The following is a 14679-nucleotide window of genomic DNA, read 5'->3' on the forward strand; positions in this document are numbered from 1 at the left end:
TGCTGCAAGGAGATCCATTGAAAATTGATCAGGTAACCATGTTGATCTTGGCAGAATTAACCATCTTTATGCCGGAACGCAAAGAGTTAATTTCACCTTGCTCAAAAGAAACAAGTAATTAGTATCTACTCATCTCCGTTTCTACTTCAGTCTGCTTTAACAGGAGAGTCGCTCCCGGTAACAAAGAATCCTGGTGATGGAGTGTATTCAGGGTCCACATGTAAGCAAGGTGAAATTGAAGCTGTCGTTATTGCTACAGGAGTGCATACTTTCTTCGGAAAAGCAGCTCATCTTGTGGAAAACACGACACATGTTGGACATTTTCAGAAGGTCAATTCTCCTAGCTCCTGTTTTTATTTAAAAGTTCTGGGCTGCAATTCATCTTCCTCACTCAAATAATACTTCCTCTGATGATTCAGGTCTTGACTTCAATTGGTAATTTCTGCTTATGCTCGATCGCCACCGGAATGGTGATTGAAATCATTGTGATATTCGGGCTCCAAAAGAGGCCTTATCGTCAAGCTATAGAAAACCTTCTTGTTCTGCTGATTGGTGGCATCCCCATCGCAATGCCAACAGTTCTTTCCGTCACAATGGCCATCGGCTCCCACCGTCTTTCTCAGCAGGGCGCCATTACAAAAAGAATGACTGCCATTGAGGAAATGGCTGGGATGGATGTTCTGTGCAGTGACAAAACAGGCACATTAACTCTCAATAAACTTACAGTGGACAAAAATATGATTGAGGTAGTAATATTTTTTGTTGTCTCCCTTCTGGCCATCATCTGCTATCCATGGTAATAAACTCATGTAATATTTACTCAGGTTTTTGCAAAAGACGTCGATAGAGACATGGTTGTGTTGATGGCTGCAAGAGCCTCAAGGCTGGAGAATCAAGATGCTATTGACTGTGCAATAGTTTCCATGTTAGATGATCCTAAAGAGGTAATTTCTCGTAGCAGATTCTGATATAGTTTGTTCACTGAGCGCTTTTCAACATTTAAGTTAACTACAAACCGCCACACTATGAAAATCGAAATAGGCACAAAATCCATCTAAACTAAACGAAAGATAGAATAGCGCACCTTGACGTTTTGATGAAGAAGCATTCAACCCCAGCATTGCCGTAAAATCCCCCTAGACTAAACACTCGACGTTTTTGAAAAGAAGCTTTCAACCCCCTGCCATGCCGTGTTCTTCAATCGTGTAATTTGCAACTAATTTTTATATTTTGACATATATATATATTATGTTTTCGACCCATCTAATCGCTATAAGAACAAAAATATTCAATTAGTATATAGTTTAAAATATTAAGATACCTTTCGGACATTATTTTTTAGTTCAGAGGTATGTCTACATATTTTAATTATAACAAAGAGGATGATTTGGATTTAACCCTCTATACTTGTCACTTTTTATGCAAGAACTTAAATAATGAAGCTTTTATTACTTATAGTTCTTTTCATTGGCAGCGATGAACTATTATTACAGTGGACAACACCTGCTTACAGTAAAACAACATTCTATACATATTGTTCAAATTAGAAGTCAACCTCAGTTTCGCCAGCTAGTCTAAGGCTCATCGGCTTTTATTACTTGATATACTTGTTTTGTGATTGTCTCCCGGTTATCACTATCCTCAATCAAACACTTAGTTGTGTGTTGGTTCTTATATGAAAGGCACGGGCTGGAATTACAGAAGTTCACTTCCTTCCTTTCAACCCAACTGATAAGAGGACAGCACTCACCTACTTAGACAGTGATGGTCAAATGCACAGAGTCAGCAAAGGTGCCCCAGAGCAGGTATTTTAGATCTACAAGAACTGGGCTATCAATAAAACAGATTTATCTTCAATGAATTTAGGGTAAAGACCATTTTACCATGATGAACTACGACTGTTTTTGTACTTTGTTAGTAGAACTTCTTTTTTCCAATTTCAATTTTTCATACCAACTATGCGAGTTTTGTTCTGCAAGTTCTTGCCTCAGATCACTTTTCAATGGATTTTTCCACCTAAAAATTGTCACATGCAGCTTGCATGTATAATTTCTCGCAACAAAATTTGAATTTGGTTCGTTTTTTTCAGGAATGCACCATGTTCTTACAACATAAAATTTAACAAATCCATGACTGGTTTTTTAGAAATAAGATACATTTTTGCACATATGCGCTAAATGTGACCATTTCTAGGTGAAAATCCACTGAAAAATGATCTGAGGTTGTAATTTGCAAAATTTGTGTAGTTGGTGTGACAAATTAAAAAAGAAAAAAAAAGGGTTTGGATAACAAATTATAAAACGGTCATAGTTCAGATCGCAAAATGATTTTGTGCCCTTGACTTTATCATCAAAGTAGTGCAGCCACTGAACTGAAAGAGGGAGTCAAACTCTTGTTTTGAGTGTGCAGATTCTCAACCTGGCGTCGAACAAGGCAGAAATTGCACGGAAAGTGCATTCCATCATTGATAAATTTGCTGAGAGAGGTCTCCGGTCGCTTGCGGTTGCTCGACAGGTTGCTATTCTGTTTAGTTCTGCCGGATTATGGTTCTGATCATGAAAGGTTTGCTTGGCATAAAATTGCATCTCCTACAGGAAGTACCTGAGGGAACGAAAGAAAGTCTTGGTGGACCGTGGGAGTTTATCGCCCTTCTTCCTCTCTTTGATCCGCCCCGTCATGACAGTGCAGAGACTATCACGAAAGCTCTTGATCTTGGAGTCAGTGTCAAGATGATTACAGGTTAATATCTACAACTCTTGCTCATAAAGTTCACATGTCTTAAGTCTAGTACAAAGGTAGCGGAAAAATAGCCCTTTGAGTCCTAGGTGATTAACAATTTCCGTCTTTGGTTCAATTTTAAAATAGGTGTGAAGTGAATATTTTCGACATATTTAGCCCCACAACCCAATTTCCTTAAAAAACATTAACACAATGTTTGGTTTTGTTTTTCACTTGTTTTGGGGAGTTTTGTAGAGATAGAGAGAGAAAAATAAAGATAAATAAAAATAAGTTAGAGATAGTGTGTATGTTTGGATTTGTTTTTGGAAATAATATAAAATAAGTATGGTAGGTTTAGTGGGGAGACAAAAAATACTGTTCATTGTCAAATCATATCTCTTTTATATATATTTATATGTATAAATATATATAATTTATTTAGTTGTGAGTGGATTAAAATAAATATTATTTTTTAATTAATTATATTTTTTTTACAAAAAATAATTAAAAATATTTAAAAATAATCAAAAATATATTTGAAACTTACAAAACTAACCAACCCAAACATACTAGTTATTTTGGCCCATCTTAAATCAAAACCAAACATACTGTAAATGTGTCGGAAAAGTCCTATTTTGAAACCAAAACTGTAGACCTTTTTATTATGTGGGTTGAAAAATGCAATTTTGCCCCACACACTTTTGGTTTCATAGGATATGAAGATCTGCACTTTTGTTACCAATAATATTTCGATCTTTTTGACATATTTAGTTTGAAAGTCCGCTTTTCATCAAAAAATAACAATCACGTGCGACAAATATGATTTTTTCCATTTATTTTTCCACAAAAGTTAGGCTGTGGAACTAAATACATGGAAAAAAAATCCAATTTTCAAAATATTTTAAAATTTGCTTAAATCGCAGGACCTAAAGTGTAGGCTCCCCTATCTTGCGAAATGAAAAATGCAATTTTTTGCCCAAAGGCAGGTGAATAGAAAATTCAGAAAGTCATGTTTACTACTTACGTTGTACAGAATTATTCGATCTTGATTCATATGAATCATTAGTCCGGACATTTACTAGCTTATCTTTAGAGTGTGTGTGTATATATATGACACTCACAACATCGTATTGATGACATTATTCTTGCTTTTCATCCGTGTCTTAGTGTTTTTTGCGCCTGCTTTACCTCAACGTCGTCTTGCTTTTTCTTGCTTTACGATTATTGATCAACGGAAATGAGCATTTAAGGAAAATGTTTCAGGCGACCAATTAGCAATTGCTAAGGAGACGGGGCGACGACTTGGGATGGGCACGAACATGTATCCTTCATCGTCATTGCTTGGAGACCATAAGGATTCATCAGTTGCAGCTCTACCAGTTGAAGAACTCATTGAGAAAGCTGATGGTTTTGCTGGAGTCTTTCCAGGTAAATCACCTTAACTGTATTGAAAGCTATGATGGGTTCAATTGTATAACTATACTTTTGAAGGAAGAAACCCGGAGTATATCTTAGAAATTTTGTACTCTAAATTATGCGTCTCTATTCACTTGAGTAACGTTAGATTACAAGTCCTTTTTATAAACTTGAGCATCAGCTAAAAAGCATAAAATTTTGTACATAGAACATCATTCTTTGTTTCTGGCAGTTCTTGGTAAAATAGTCGTAACTTTCTACAGCTTGGACCATTTAAAACTAGACTCACCGAGGTTTAATTCTATATAAGATTCTAAAAATGATAACCGTTTGCATTCTGAAAGCGCATCTGTAAGTCTACTAAAAACTATGACTTTTGAAAATGAGAAGACAAGTTTAATCGGATATAAAAATCTACTTGGGCACCTTATTTTAGACGAACCCGTTTTTCGTTGCAGAACATAAGTATGAAATCGTCAAGATATTACAGAGCCGGAAACATATTTGTGGAATGACTGGTGACGGGGTCAATGATGCACCAGCGCTGAAGATTGCTGACATAGGAATTGCGGTAGCCGATTCAACTGATGCCGCCCGAAGTGCTTCTGATATAGTTCTGACCGAGCCGGGGCTGAGCGTCATCATCAGCGCTGTATTAACCAGCCGTGCCATATTCCAGAGAATGAAGAACTACACGGTAAGGTTACAACAAACTTTTCTCTATTCCTGAAAGCAAAAGTTTGCATCTGAACCACAAGTTTCTCTGTTTGTCTACAGATATATGCTGTGTCCATTACGATACGTATTGTGGTAAGTTCATTAGTTCACTTGTTCCTCAACTCGAATTGCAATATAGCTACCAGGAAAATAGTCATTGATGAATCACAATTGTTGTTCTTGAACAGATGGGATTCATGTTGCTGACAGCATTTTGGAAATTTGACTTCCCTCCATTTATGGTTCTTGTCATCGCCATTCTTAATGATGGTATCTTGAATCTATATGCCCTTTTCTCACTATAGAAAAAAGAGAAAAAGTGTGGCAAATTAAATATGAATTAGTTAACTGCGGCTCCGCAACGGCTATTAGCTATTGTTATGTAAACGAGACCTATACATTAGCCATAGCCATGGAAAAATTGTTAATTAACCATGGTGATAGATTAATTTTTCATATCGATCCTGTTTGACTGTGATTAATGACATTGATATTCAACCGTAGTTTTTGAACTGGCTTAATGCAATTTACTCACATGTGATATTACGAATGAGCAAACTATCCCCTACGGGGAAAAGATAGCAATTTATGCTTATCTGTTTTTTAAAATAAAGCAATTTACCTCCATGTCTAGAGAGATAAACTATTTCATTTTAAAAACACAGAGCGGTAAATTATTGCATTTTAAAAAATACAAAGAGGGGTAAATTAGTATTCTTTTCATAAATGGGTAATTTGCTAAGTTGTAATATCACAAGAGCTGCTTGCATTTTTTCCGTTTATAGATCGCAGTTATTTACAATATAGAGAATAATTCATTTTTTTCATACGCGTCGCAACATATGCTCCGTATTTGTTTGCACGTATTCATATAATTCGGTTTACATTTCTCCAGGTACTATAATGACCATATCAAAGGACAGGGTGAAGCCATCTCCACTTCCTGACTCTTGGAAACTGAGTGAAATTTTTGCTACTGGGATTGTGTTAGGAAGTTACCTGGCTTTGATGACTGTTATATTTTTCTATTTAGCCTACGAAACCAGCTTCTTTGCGGTAAGTATTTACACATACACACCTCTTATATTGGTTTCCTTTTTGCCCTTTTCTTTTACAAACTTTTCATCAAACATGCCTGGCCCTTATATATTGTGGAAAATTTCGGGGTTAATTTTTTTGCGATTTTGGTTTCATTATTTTTAAACTCATCACATTACATTACGTAACTCCAAAGAATTGTAATTTTAGTTTAAAGTCTTAATTCCGTTAAATTCCGACGGAAACATCATTTGCATTAATCACGAACTCCCTTAAGTCATGAGGGGCGTTGCTGCTGTTTATATTAGAAATTTAACGTTATTCATGTTTTGGACTAAAATTACAATTTTTTTAGGGGTATATTGCGATCTACCTACCTGTGTTATAAAAATTAGGCAAACAATCCCATTATAAAAAATAAAACAGCAATTTACCCCCGGTATTTTCCAAAATGTAGCGATTCACTCTCCCTGTGTTTTAGAAAATGGAGGTTAAATTGCTTCATTTTCTAAAACACAGAGGGTAAATTGCTATTTATTTTTCATAGGGAGGTAATTTGCTCATTTCCAATATCATGGGAGGGTAAATTGCTATTTACCCATTTTTTTTAGAGTTACGGAATCCGATCTGGTAAGTTGAAAAATAATGATAGTACAATTACAAAAGAAGGAATCTGTGGAATGTAAAATGTGAAGGTAGTTAAGAAAAGGGCAAAATTGCAAAATTAGTCCTGTAAGTATAGGGGGGTGGCAAAATTAATCCTGCAACTACTGAACTGGCAATTTTAGTCCTATATGTTTTCATTTAGTGGCAATTTTGGTCCTTCCGGCCAAAATTACCCAAAAATTAGCCGGAAAAATTGGGGCTTAGGGTTTCGGTTGCCAACTGGTCTCAACTTAAACACGTGACATCTTACATGGCTGCTGACTGATAATTCTGGTTGGAAGGACCAAAATTGCTACTAAATTAAAACATATAGGACTAAAATTGCCACTAAAATAAAATATTAAGGAGAAGTCGTGGATGTAACATTGACAGAAACTGATCGGAGGGATGTGTGCGCCATGGGGAGCGAACACAAAGGTGTTGGTCCGCCAGCCAAATAATCGCTGGTGACGGAGATATGACGGAAAAATCATTGGTGGGCGCGGAGAAAAAGTGGCGAAAATAAAAATGAAGAGAACCGACCGAATAGTTGATGAAAATGAATGGGCTTGGGTGCAATCAACTCGCCGAAGGATGGGGAGTTGATTGGTGGTGGTCTCGAACAGTTGGTAGGTCGGACGGCGGTGAATCGAGAAGAGAAAGAAAATAAATCTTGGTTTTATGATAAGACTATAATCAACAATTGGGGGCATGTTTGAACTCTGATTGAAACACATGCTATAGGGTTGGAATCAGCGTAGGATGGCGAGTTTAGTGGTGGTATGCGTGGCCGGAGATGCGCCGGAAAAAAAATTCCGGCGACCGGCTTGGTGGTGGTGGGTGATGGTTAACCTTTTTTTATCACGTCAGCATCCACGTAGGATGTTACCTGTGTAGTAATGTCCATTTGTCGCCGAAACCCTAATCCCCAATTTGATTTGTCAATTTTCGGTCACTTTTGGCCGGAAGGACCAAAATTGCTACAAATTTTAAACATAAAGGACTAAAATTGCCAGTCTCATAGCTACGGGACCAATTTTGCCACCCCCCCTAAAATACAGGACTAATTTTGCAATTTTGCCTAAGAAAAGCTAGCATAGCAACTCATGAGATTTGAATGTGTGGTGTGTTTGATCAGGAACATTTTCATGTCGAAGATTTTAGCAAGCACGTCGGCGCTCTTACAGACGACAGTTCCAAAGTATTGAAAGACAAATTAGCATCTGCTGTTTATCTTCAAGTGAGCACCATCAGCCAAGCCTTGATATTCGTCACACGCTCCAGAGGATGGTCGTTTACGGAAAGGCCCGGTCTTCTTCTCGTCGGAGCCTTTATCATCGCACAGTTGGTAAGGCGTTCTTACGAAAAAGGGTGAATAGCAATTGACCTCCCTGTGATATAGAAAATGAACAAATTATCCCCTTCTATGAAAAAAATATAGCAATTTATCTTTCTATACCTTTTAAAATAAAGCAATTTACCTCCCTATCTAAGAAGGTAAATTGCTTCATTTTAAAAAATATAGAGAGGTAAATTATTGTATTTTAAAAAACACAGAGAGGTAAATTAGTATTTATACTCATTTATAATATTACCGTGGGGTTGCTTGCAATTCTCCCTGCTGCTCGTTCAAATTTGCTTTAGTAGTTGTTTGCATTGAGAGGATCCATTTGCAATTTTTCTTATTATTTTCTATGGAAGATATAAATGGCCGTTACAACCTTGCTTGTGTTCGATTAAAAAAATAAAATAAAATAAATTATTCCCCATATATATTGCAACTCACTACGGTTTAAAAATCATGATAAATGAATACTATCTACTACAGTCAAATAAAATCAATACGAAAACTTAAATTTTGGGAACGAGTGATCAATATTGTGACTTAAATGTTGAAATGTACGTAGTTTTACCTATGACCACAGCATTTGACATGATTGTGGCTAATATTTGGACCTTTTAGCCTCACTTGTAAAAACAACGGTTGTGGTTGTTGAGTAGCCATGATTAATTAGCATAAGTCACGATTATTTACTTTTTATCATGGTAATTAACCATAACACAGGTCGTGTTTTTTTTTTCCAATAGTTGGTTAATTAAACTTACCTCAAACATCCTTTAATATATATTTTTTAAAAGTTAATCAGATATTGAATTTTATTTTAAAAATAAATTAAAGTGCTTGGGTAAAATAAAAGTACGGAGTTCACTAAAATGCTGGTAAATATAACTTTGACATTGATACGGCCAAAACTAGAAGAGTGTGTTAAAATCCGAAAAATAAGTTAAATTCTTCTTACATTTTCTAAAGAAATTTAATTATAAAAACCATCGTAACGTTGTATTTTTAGTTTTTATAAGCTCTTTTTTCTAAAAACAATTTAGGAGACATTTCTCAACATCTCATAAGCTTATCCAAACACCCGAAATTGGATTAATTACCTGAACAGAAACTGGGTTTCATGTTTCTATGGTCAACAGAAATTTCAGATTTCTAATTCAATTTTGCATTTGGTGTATAACTTTGCATGCAGGTTGCAACCTTACTATCTGCAGTGGTGACATGTGATTTATTCGGGATCAGGAAAATAGGATGGGGTTGGACTGCTGTGATTTGGTTGTTCAATATTGTGACCTATATGTTGCTGGATCCTATCAAATTTGCAGTCAGATATGGTCTGAGTGGGAGAGCATGGGGTCTTCTCTTAAACAAAAAGGTTGTTCATAAACATGGGGAATGGGGCTAAACTTAGTTTATGTTACGTGAAATGAGCAAAAAAAACTCTCATTAAAAAAAAAAAAAATTAGCACATTATCTCTTGTATTTTGGAAAATACGTACCCTCTATCAATAATTTAGAAGGGAGAATTAATTTGCTTCATTTTCAAAATATAGGGGACGGTTTGCTATTTTTTCTTTGCAGGGGTTTTTTTGCTCATTTCTTATATTACGGGGGGGTAAGTTACATTTTTCGTAGGAAATACGTTACTGAAAAATAACATTTTTCGTCCAGGGTCAGTATACTTTTCATCCCGTTAGTTATGAGATTTTCATTAATGTGGTTCCATAAATTGACTAAGATTTTATTAGTATTTTGATGAAAAAGACACGTGGTGGCAGTATCCAGAATGCCGTCAAAATACTAATAGAATCTTATGAACGATCATTAATGAGAGTCCCATTACTAATTATACGGAAAAGTATACTAGACCCTAAATTACACAAGGAAACATGCAATTTCCGGTTCATGTGTTCTCCTTTCGATCCTCAACTTCATATTTTTGAGCTCGTATTTATGTAATTGCATGCGCATTTGCGTTTGTAGACTGCTTTCACCTCCCGAAAGGACTTTGGGAAGGAAGCACGGGAAGCTGCATGGGCAGCTGAACAGCGCACACTCCACGGCCTTCCGTCCACCGAATCCAAAATGTTTGCTAACAAGCACACTTTTCAGGACATTAACGTCATGGCTGAGGAAGCCAAACGACGCGCAGAGATTGCCAGGTTAGTCTCTTCTTGAAGATAAAAAAAAGGGGGAAAATTGCGTCTTTGGAGTTTTTACGCTTTTAGTCCTATTACTTACATGATTATCAGAAATAGTCTCACGGCATTATGAAAGTTCTCAATACTCCTACCAACTTTCGTTAAGAAATTGATGGAAAAACCACGTGTAAGTTACGTGGTCTCTCTGATCTATTCTGAAAAGATAATGATCATGTGACTTGCACATAACTTTTTATGTCAATTTCCTAACAAAAGATGACCGGAGCACTCGTATTATTTTGAAAGGACAAGATATTGTTTTAGTCCCATAAAATAAGGGCAAAATTTATTTTGGTACCACAACTATGGCAGCTGACGCTTTTGGTTTCAGAGAAATGTGAACCACAAAGTCTTTTAGTCCCAAACAATGCTTTTTTGTCCCAAAACAGAACGCACATGATTTTTTGGGACTAAGAAGACGTATTTTAAATTTTATAATACTAAAAGCGTCACCTGCCATAGCGGGATAATTTGCTCTCCGAATATCACAAGGGGTTATTTTGCATTTTTCCTAAACTTTAAATATATCTTACACTATGATGTTATAAAATCTTTTAAATATATAATTTTAAGCAACACCCTATAAGTTAAGGCAAAGACTCATTCTAGCATTTCTGCATTGATTGGGTATGAACAATTGTCTTTCTTTTTACCAAATACCATGGAAGTGTTACTGTTTAATCATTTGTGCCATCAGGTTGAGGGAACTCCACACACTGAAAGGAAGGGTAGAATCCTTTGTGAAGCTGAGGGGATTAGATATTGATGTCAATCCCCATTACACTGTCTGATCATCAGCTATCCAGACTAGATCCATTTTTCCTTCTTCCACTCCATCGCCCTCTTCATCTCCCTTCTCCTTTAATTCGTTCGCCGTGTAACGGATTTCTGGTCGAGGATTGGCCGTTGTAGCGCGCTTTCGTTCCTGAAACAACACAAAGGAGTCAATAAGAGCATGTACTTGTGACTGCACTGCTTAGCTGCTTCCTAGACTAGTTATCTTCCCAATTTCATGATATTTTTACTGGACACTTAGGTCCTGAGCATCAGAAGAGGTTTGTAAAAGGATATTGCTATGTTTTTTCTTCTTTTTATTGCCACTATTTAATTTGTTGACTCAATGGAAGAATGTGTTGTTTTCTTCTTTCCAATTCTTTTCTTGGGCAAAATTGCAATATTTTTGGTCCCTGGTCCTCACTACAAAAGAACTGCCTCATATTTGCCACCAAAACTTTTTGTTGCAAATTTGCCATGATCTTGCGACGGAATTTTAATGTTCTCAATTTTCGTTGAAAATTCAGTGGCAAAATAACAACAAACTTTTGCAACGGACACTTTGTTGTAATATTTCACTGTAAAATTTGGTCAAATCTAGGGTGATCCATTTTTGTCGCAAGTCGATGCAAAATCGAAGCAAACTTTTGCCATGGACTACCTCCATTCTATATTCGCGATGAATTTTGCAATAGATCACTTACCTGGAAACTTTGCAACGGATGGTGGTTACATAACAAATTATTTGCAAGAATTTTGCGACAGACAAGCAACAATATATTGAATTTTTTTCCAACAACTTTTGCAACGATCTTCAAGTTTATTCTTTTAACAATATAGCAAAGACATTTGCCACGACCTTGTTGGCATATTTTATGTTGCAAAATAAAGAGACGAGTTCCCTATGAATTTTGCATCAGTAATATTACGTGGCAAAGCTGCCGATAATTTCTACAATGAACTATAAAATCGTAGCAATTCGTACATGATAATAGTGTCAATAATTATTGAGCCGTCAATTTGCTACTGAAATTGCAATAGGCTTTTGATCCGTTGCAATTTATGACAGTTGTAGTCCGTTATTTTTTATAGGGTTAAATATAATTACCACCACTGCAGTATTCACCTCACATCAATTACCCCCTAAAGTATTAAAACCTTAAAAAAATCCTCCTTATCTTTAATTTTCAAGTTTGAAAAGTCCATTTTACCCTTATAAAAGTTGGTTTTTGAAAAAAAAAAATTAAGGAATTTTTAAAATGTCAAATTCACCCTTTGTCAAAACTTTTTGTAATTCTAGTTTCACTTATTCATCAAGTTCTTTTGTTTTTGTAATTCTATAATACTGAGAACTCATTTTTTTAGTTTCACTTGCTTATCTAATCAAATAAAAATATACATGCATATATATATATATATTTATATATTTACTTAAATAAATATACAATTAATAAAATCAAAAAGGGCAGATGAACTAATAAAAAAATATCGAATTAATATATATATATATATATGATAATTAGATAAATATGGTAATATACATGCACAAATTTATTTTTAATTTGATTTGACAAACAAGTGAAATTAAAATAAAATGAGCCGCAAGCACTATAGGATTACAAAATAAAATGAGTTCAACGAACAACTGAAACTAGAATTAGACAAAGGGTAATTTTAATATTTTAGAAATTTCTTCTTTTCTTCACAAATTAATTTTTGTAAGGGTAAAATGAACTTTTCAAACTTAAAAATTAAAAGTCTGGAGGGTTTTTAAATATTTTTAATACTTTCGGGGATAATTAATATAGAATGAATATTTTAAAAATGTGGTAACTGTATTTAACTCTTTTCTATATGTTACTTTTTCCATGGAGTTGAAATCCATGGAAATTTTTATGGCAACATCCATTGTAAAGATTAATAAAACAAAACACTTCCATCCTATTCATATTTGATTTAATTATATTCAGTGACGAGACTGTTTAATTTGTCATAATGAGAAATTTCATAATTTTAATAATTACTATTATTTTGTATAAATTGTTATATTATGAATTAATGACCCAAAATGTGCGCAAAATTGTCACTAATTTATATATATTCAGTGACGAGACTGTTTAATTTGTCACAATAAGAAATTTCATGATTTTAATAATTACTATTGTTTTGTATAAATTGTTATTATTATGAATTAATGACAAAAAATGTGTGCAAAATTGTCACTAAATACAATTTGTGACGATCTAGTGATGACAAAATAATAGTTGTCACTATTTATCTTGTGACAATAAATGTATCACTAATTGTATTTAGTGATAACTTTATACACATTTTTCATCAGTAATAATTAAATATAGTGACAAGATAAAAATTATTGCCACTTAATACATATTATTAAAAATAACTTTAAAATTTTCACTTGATACTTTGACACTAATATCATATTTTCTTCTGGTGAATGTATATAAGTATTTGTTGGTTCTAAAAAAAATATTGAGAAAATTAAATAAGTCGATTATCAAAAGGATCTACAGTGTTATAATAATAGGGTTAGAAAAGAATTCCAAGATGCGATAATTGAGTTAATAAGTTAGGCAAAAACACGACATATTTACGGATGGTAGAAAATTCATTGTCCATGTAGTAATTAGAAAAACGGTAAGGTCAAATTCACAGAAGATTACATATAACCTCTTTAAAAATAGTTTTGTAGACTATTAATTATGTAATTGGATATCTCATAACGAGTCTCTACATGATGTGGTCACAGTAGAACAAAAAAAAAATGAGTTTTCGCTATGTGAATCATTGTAAATTAATACTATTAACCACGATCAAATAAAATAAAAGCAAAAATTCAATTTTTTATTACGACTAATCAACACTCTCTGTAATTTTTAATCATAACCAAAACATTTGTCATGGTTCTGGCCATGATAAATGTTCTGGCTATCCTTGCAGAAAACGAACCAATGACCATTGTGAGGCCGAACTGATTTATATTTATCATGATTTTCTTCTTTTAGTTATAGTAATTAATCGTAACACAAACTCATTTTTTTTTTAGTGTCATCTCATAATTGGAAATCCTGCTCACCAATCAACACTCTTTTAGCTAGCAAATTAAAAAAAAAATACATTCATAAAGATTTTAAATTTCATAGTTGTGGGACAAGTTATTAATGCAAATAAAGAAAAATATTATTATCTTACTTTATTTATTTTGTGCAATAGCAAGTTGAATATATATATATATATATTTGAACAAGAACGCCGCCTGGTATATTACTACCCAGTACCCACAATGCTTTGGCCTTGCACATGGATGACTTCACCAGCGGTCTCACCATGACACCTTCTCTTACTACTTTTCTCTTTATTATATATATATATTTTTTTTTTTTCTGAAAAGTAGAAAATGGAGACAGAAAAGTCAAACTTAAAAGCAAGTTGTACTGCTTGTTTGAACATTTTTATTCGGTCAACTTCTTTTACATTATGTTTATTGTTAAATAGAAAAACGGAAACGTTTTTGTATGAAATTATAAATGAATGAATTATTTTTTATAAATAAAATTATAATTTATTTTTTTGTAGTTTTAAAATACATTGATTTATCTTTTTATGTATTTTAAAATAAAATAATTTACCTTCTTGAAATAAAGTAAATTACTTTATTTTAAAGATAGTTTAGAATATTATTTTAGGAGACTAATTATGATAAATGATTTTAGGGGTGTAAAAAGATCAAATTATGAAGAAGTCTTTTGTTACCTTTGTTAGTTTACAAATTAGAGGTGGAATACCATTATAGCCATTTTTTTTTCT

General features: G+C 33.9%; 1 protein-coding gene across 1 annotated transcript in view; it reads left to right on the forward strand.

Annotated features, from left to right (window-relative positions):
• LOC105164362 (plasma membrane ATPase 1-like) overlaps positions 1-11228 on the forward strand; it is a 12669-nt gene extending 1441 nt beyond the window's left edge. Inside the window, exons 5-20 of the mRNA XM_020694397.1 lie at positions 1-32; positions 151-330; positions 420-746; positions 825-944; positions 1683-1805; positions 2410-2514; positions 2595-2739; positions 3982-4146; positions 4593-4831; positions 4912-4944; positions 5040-5121; positions 5747-5907; positions 7673-7882; positions 9069-9251; positions 9860-10038; positions 10775-11228. The exon at positions 1-32 is cut by the window's left edge and continues 73 nt beyond it. Of these exons, the coding sequence (XP_020550056.1) occupies positions 1-32; positions 151-330; positions 420-746; positions 825-944; positions 1683-1805; positions 2410-2514; positions 2595-2739; positions 3982-4146; positions 4593-4831; positions 4912-4944; positions 5040-5121; positions 5747-5907; positions 7673-7882; positions 9069-9251; positions 9860-10038; positions 10775-10868 (2378 nt within the window). The 3' untranslated portion in view covers positions 10869-11228. The remainder of the gene's footprint in view (positions 33-150; positions 331-419; positions 747-824; positions 945-1682; positions 1806-2409; positions 2515-2594; positions 2740-3981; positions 4147-4592; positions 4832-4911; positions 4945-5039; positions 5122-5746; positions 5908-7672; positions 7883-9068; positions 9252-9859; positions 10039-10774) is intronic.

This window comes from Sesamum indicum, linkage group LG6, assembly GCF_000512975.1.
Source record: "Sesamum indicum cultivar Zhongzhi No. 13 linkage group LG6, S_indicum_v1.0, whole genome shotgun sequence".
NCBI classification, from domain to species: Eukaryota; Viridiplantae; Streptophyta; class Magnoliopsida; order Lamiales; family Pedaliaceae; genus Sesamum; species Sesamum indicum.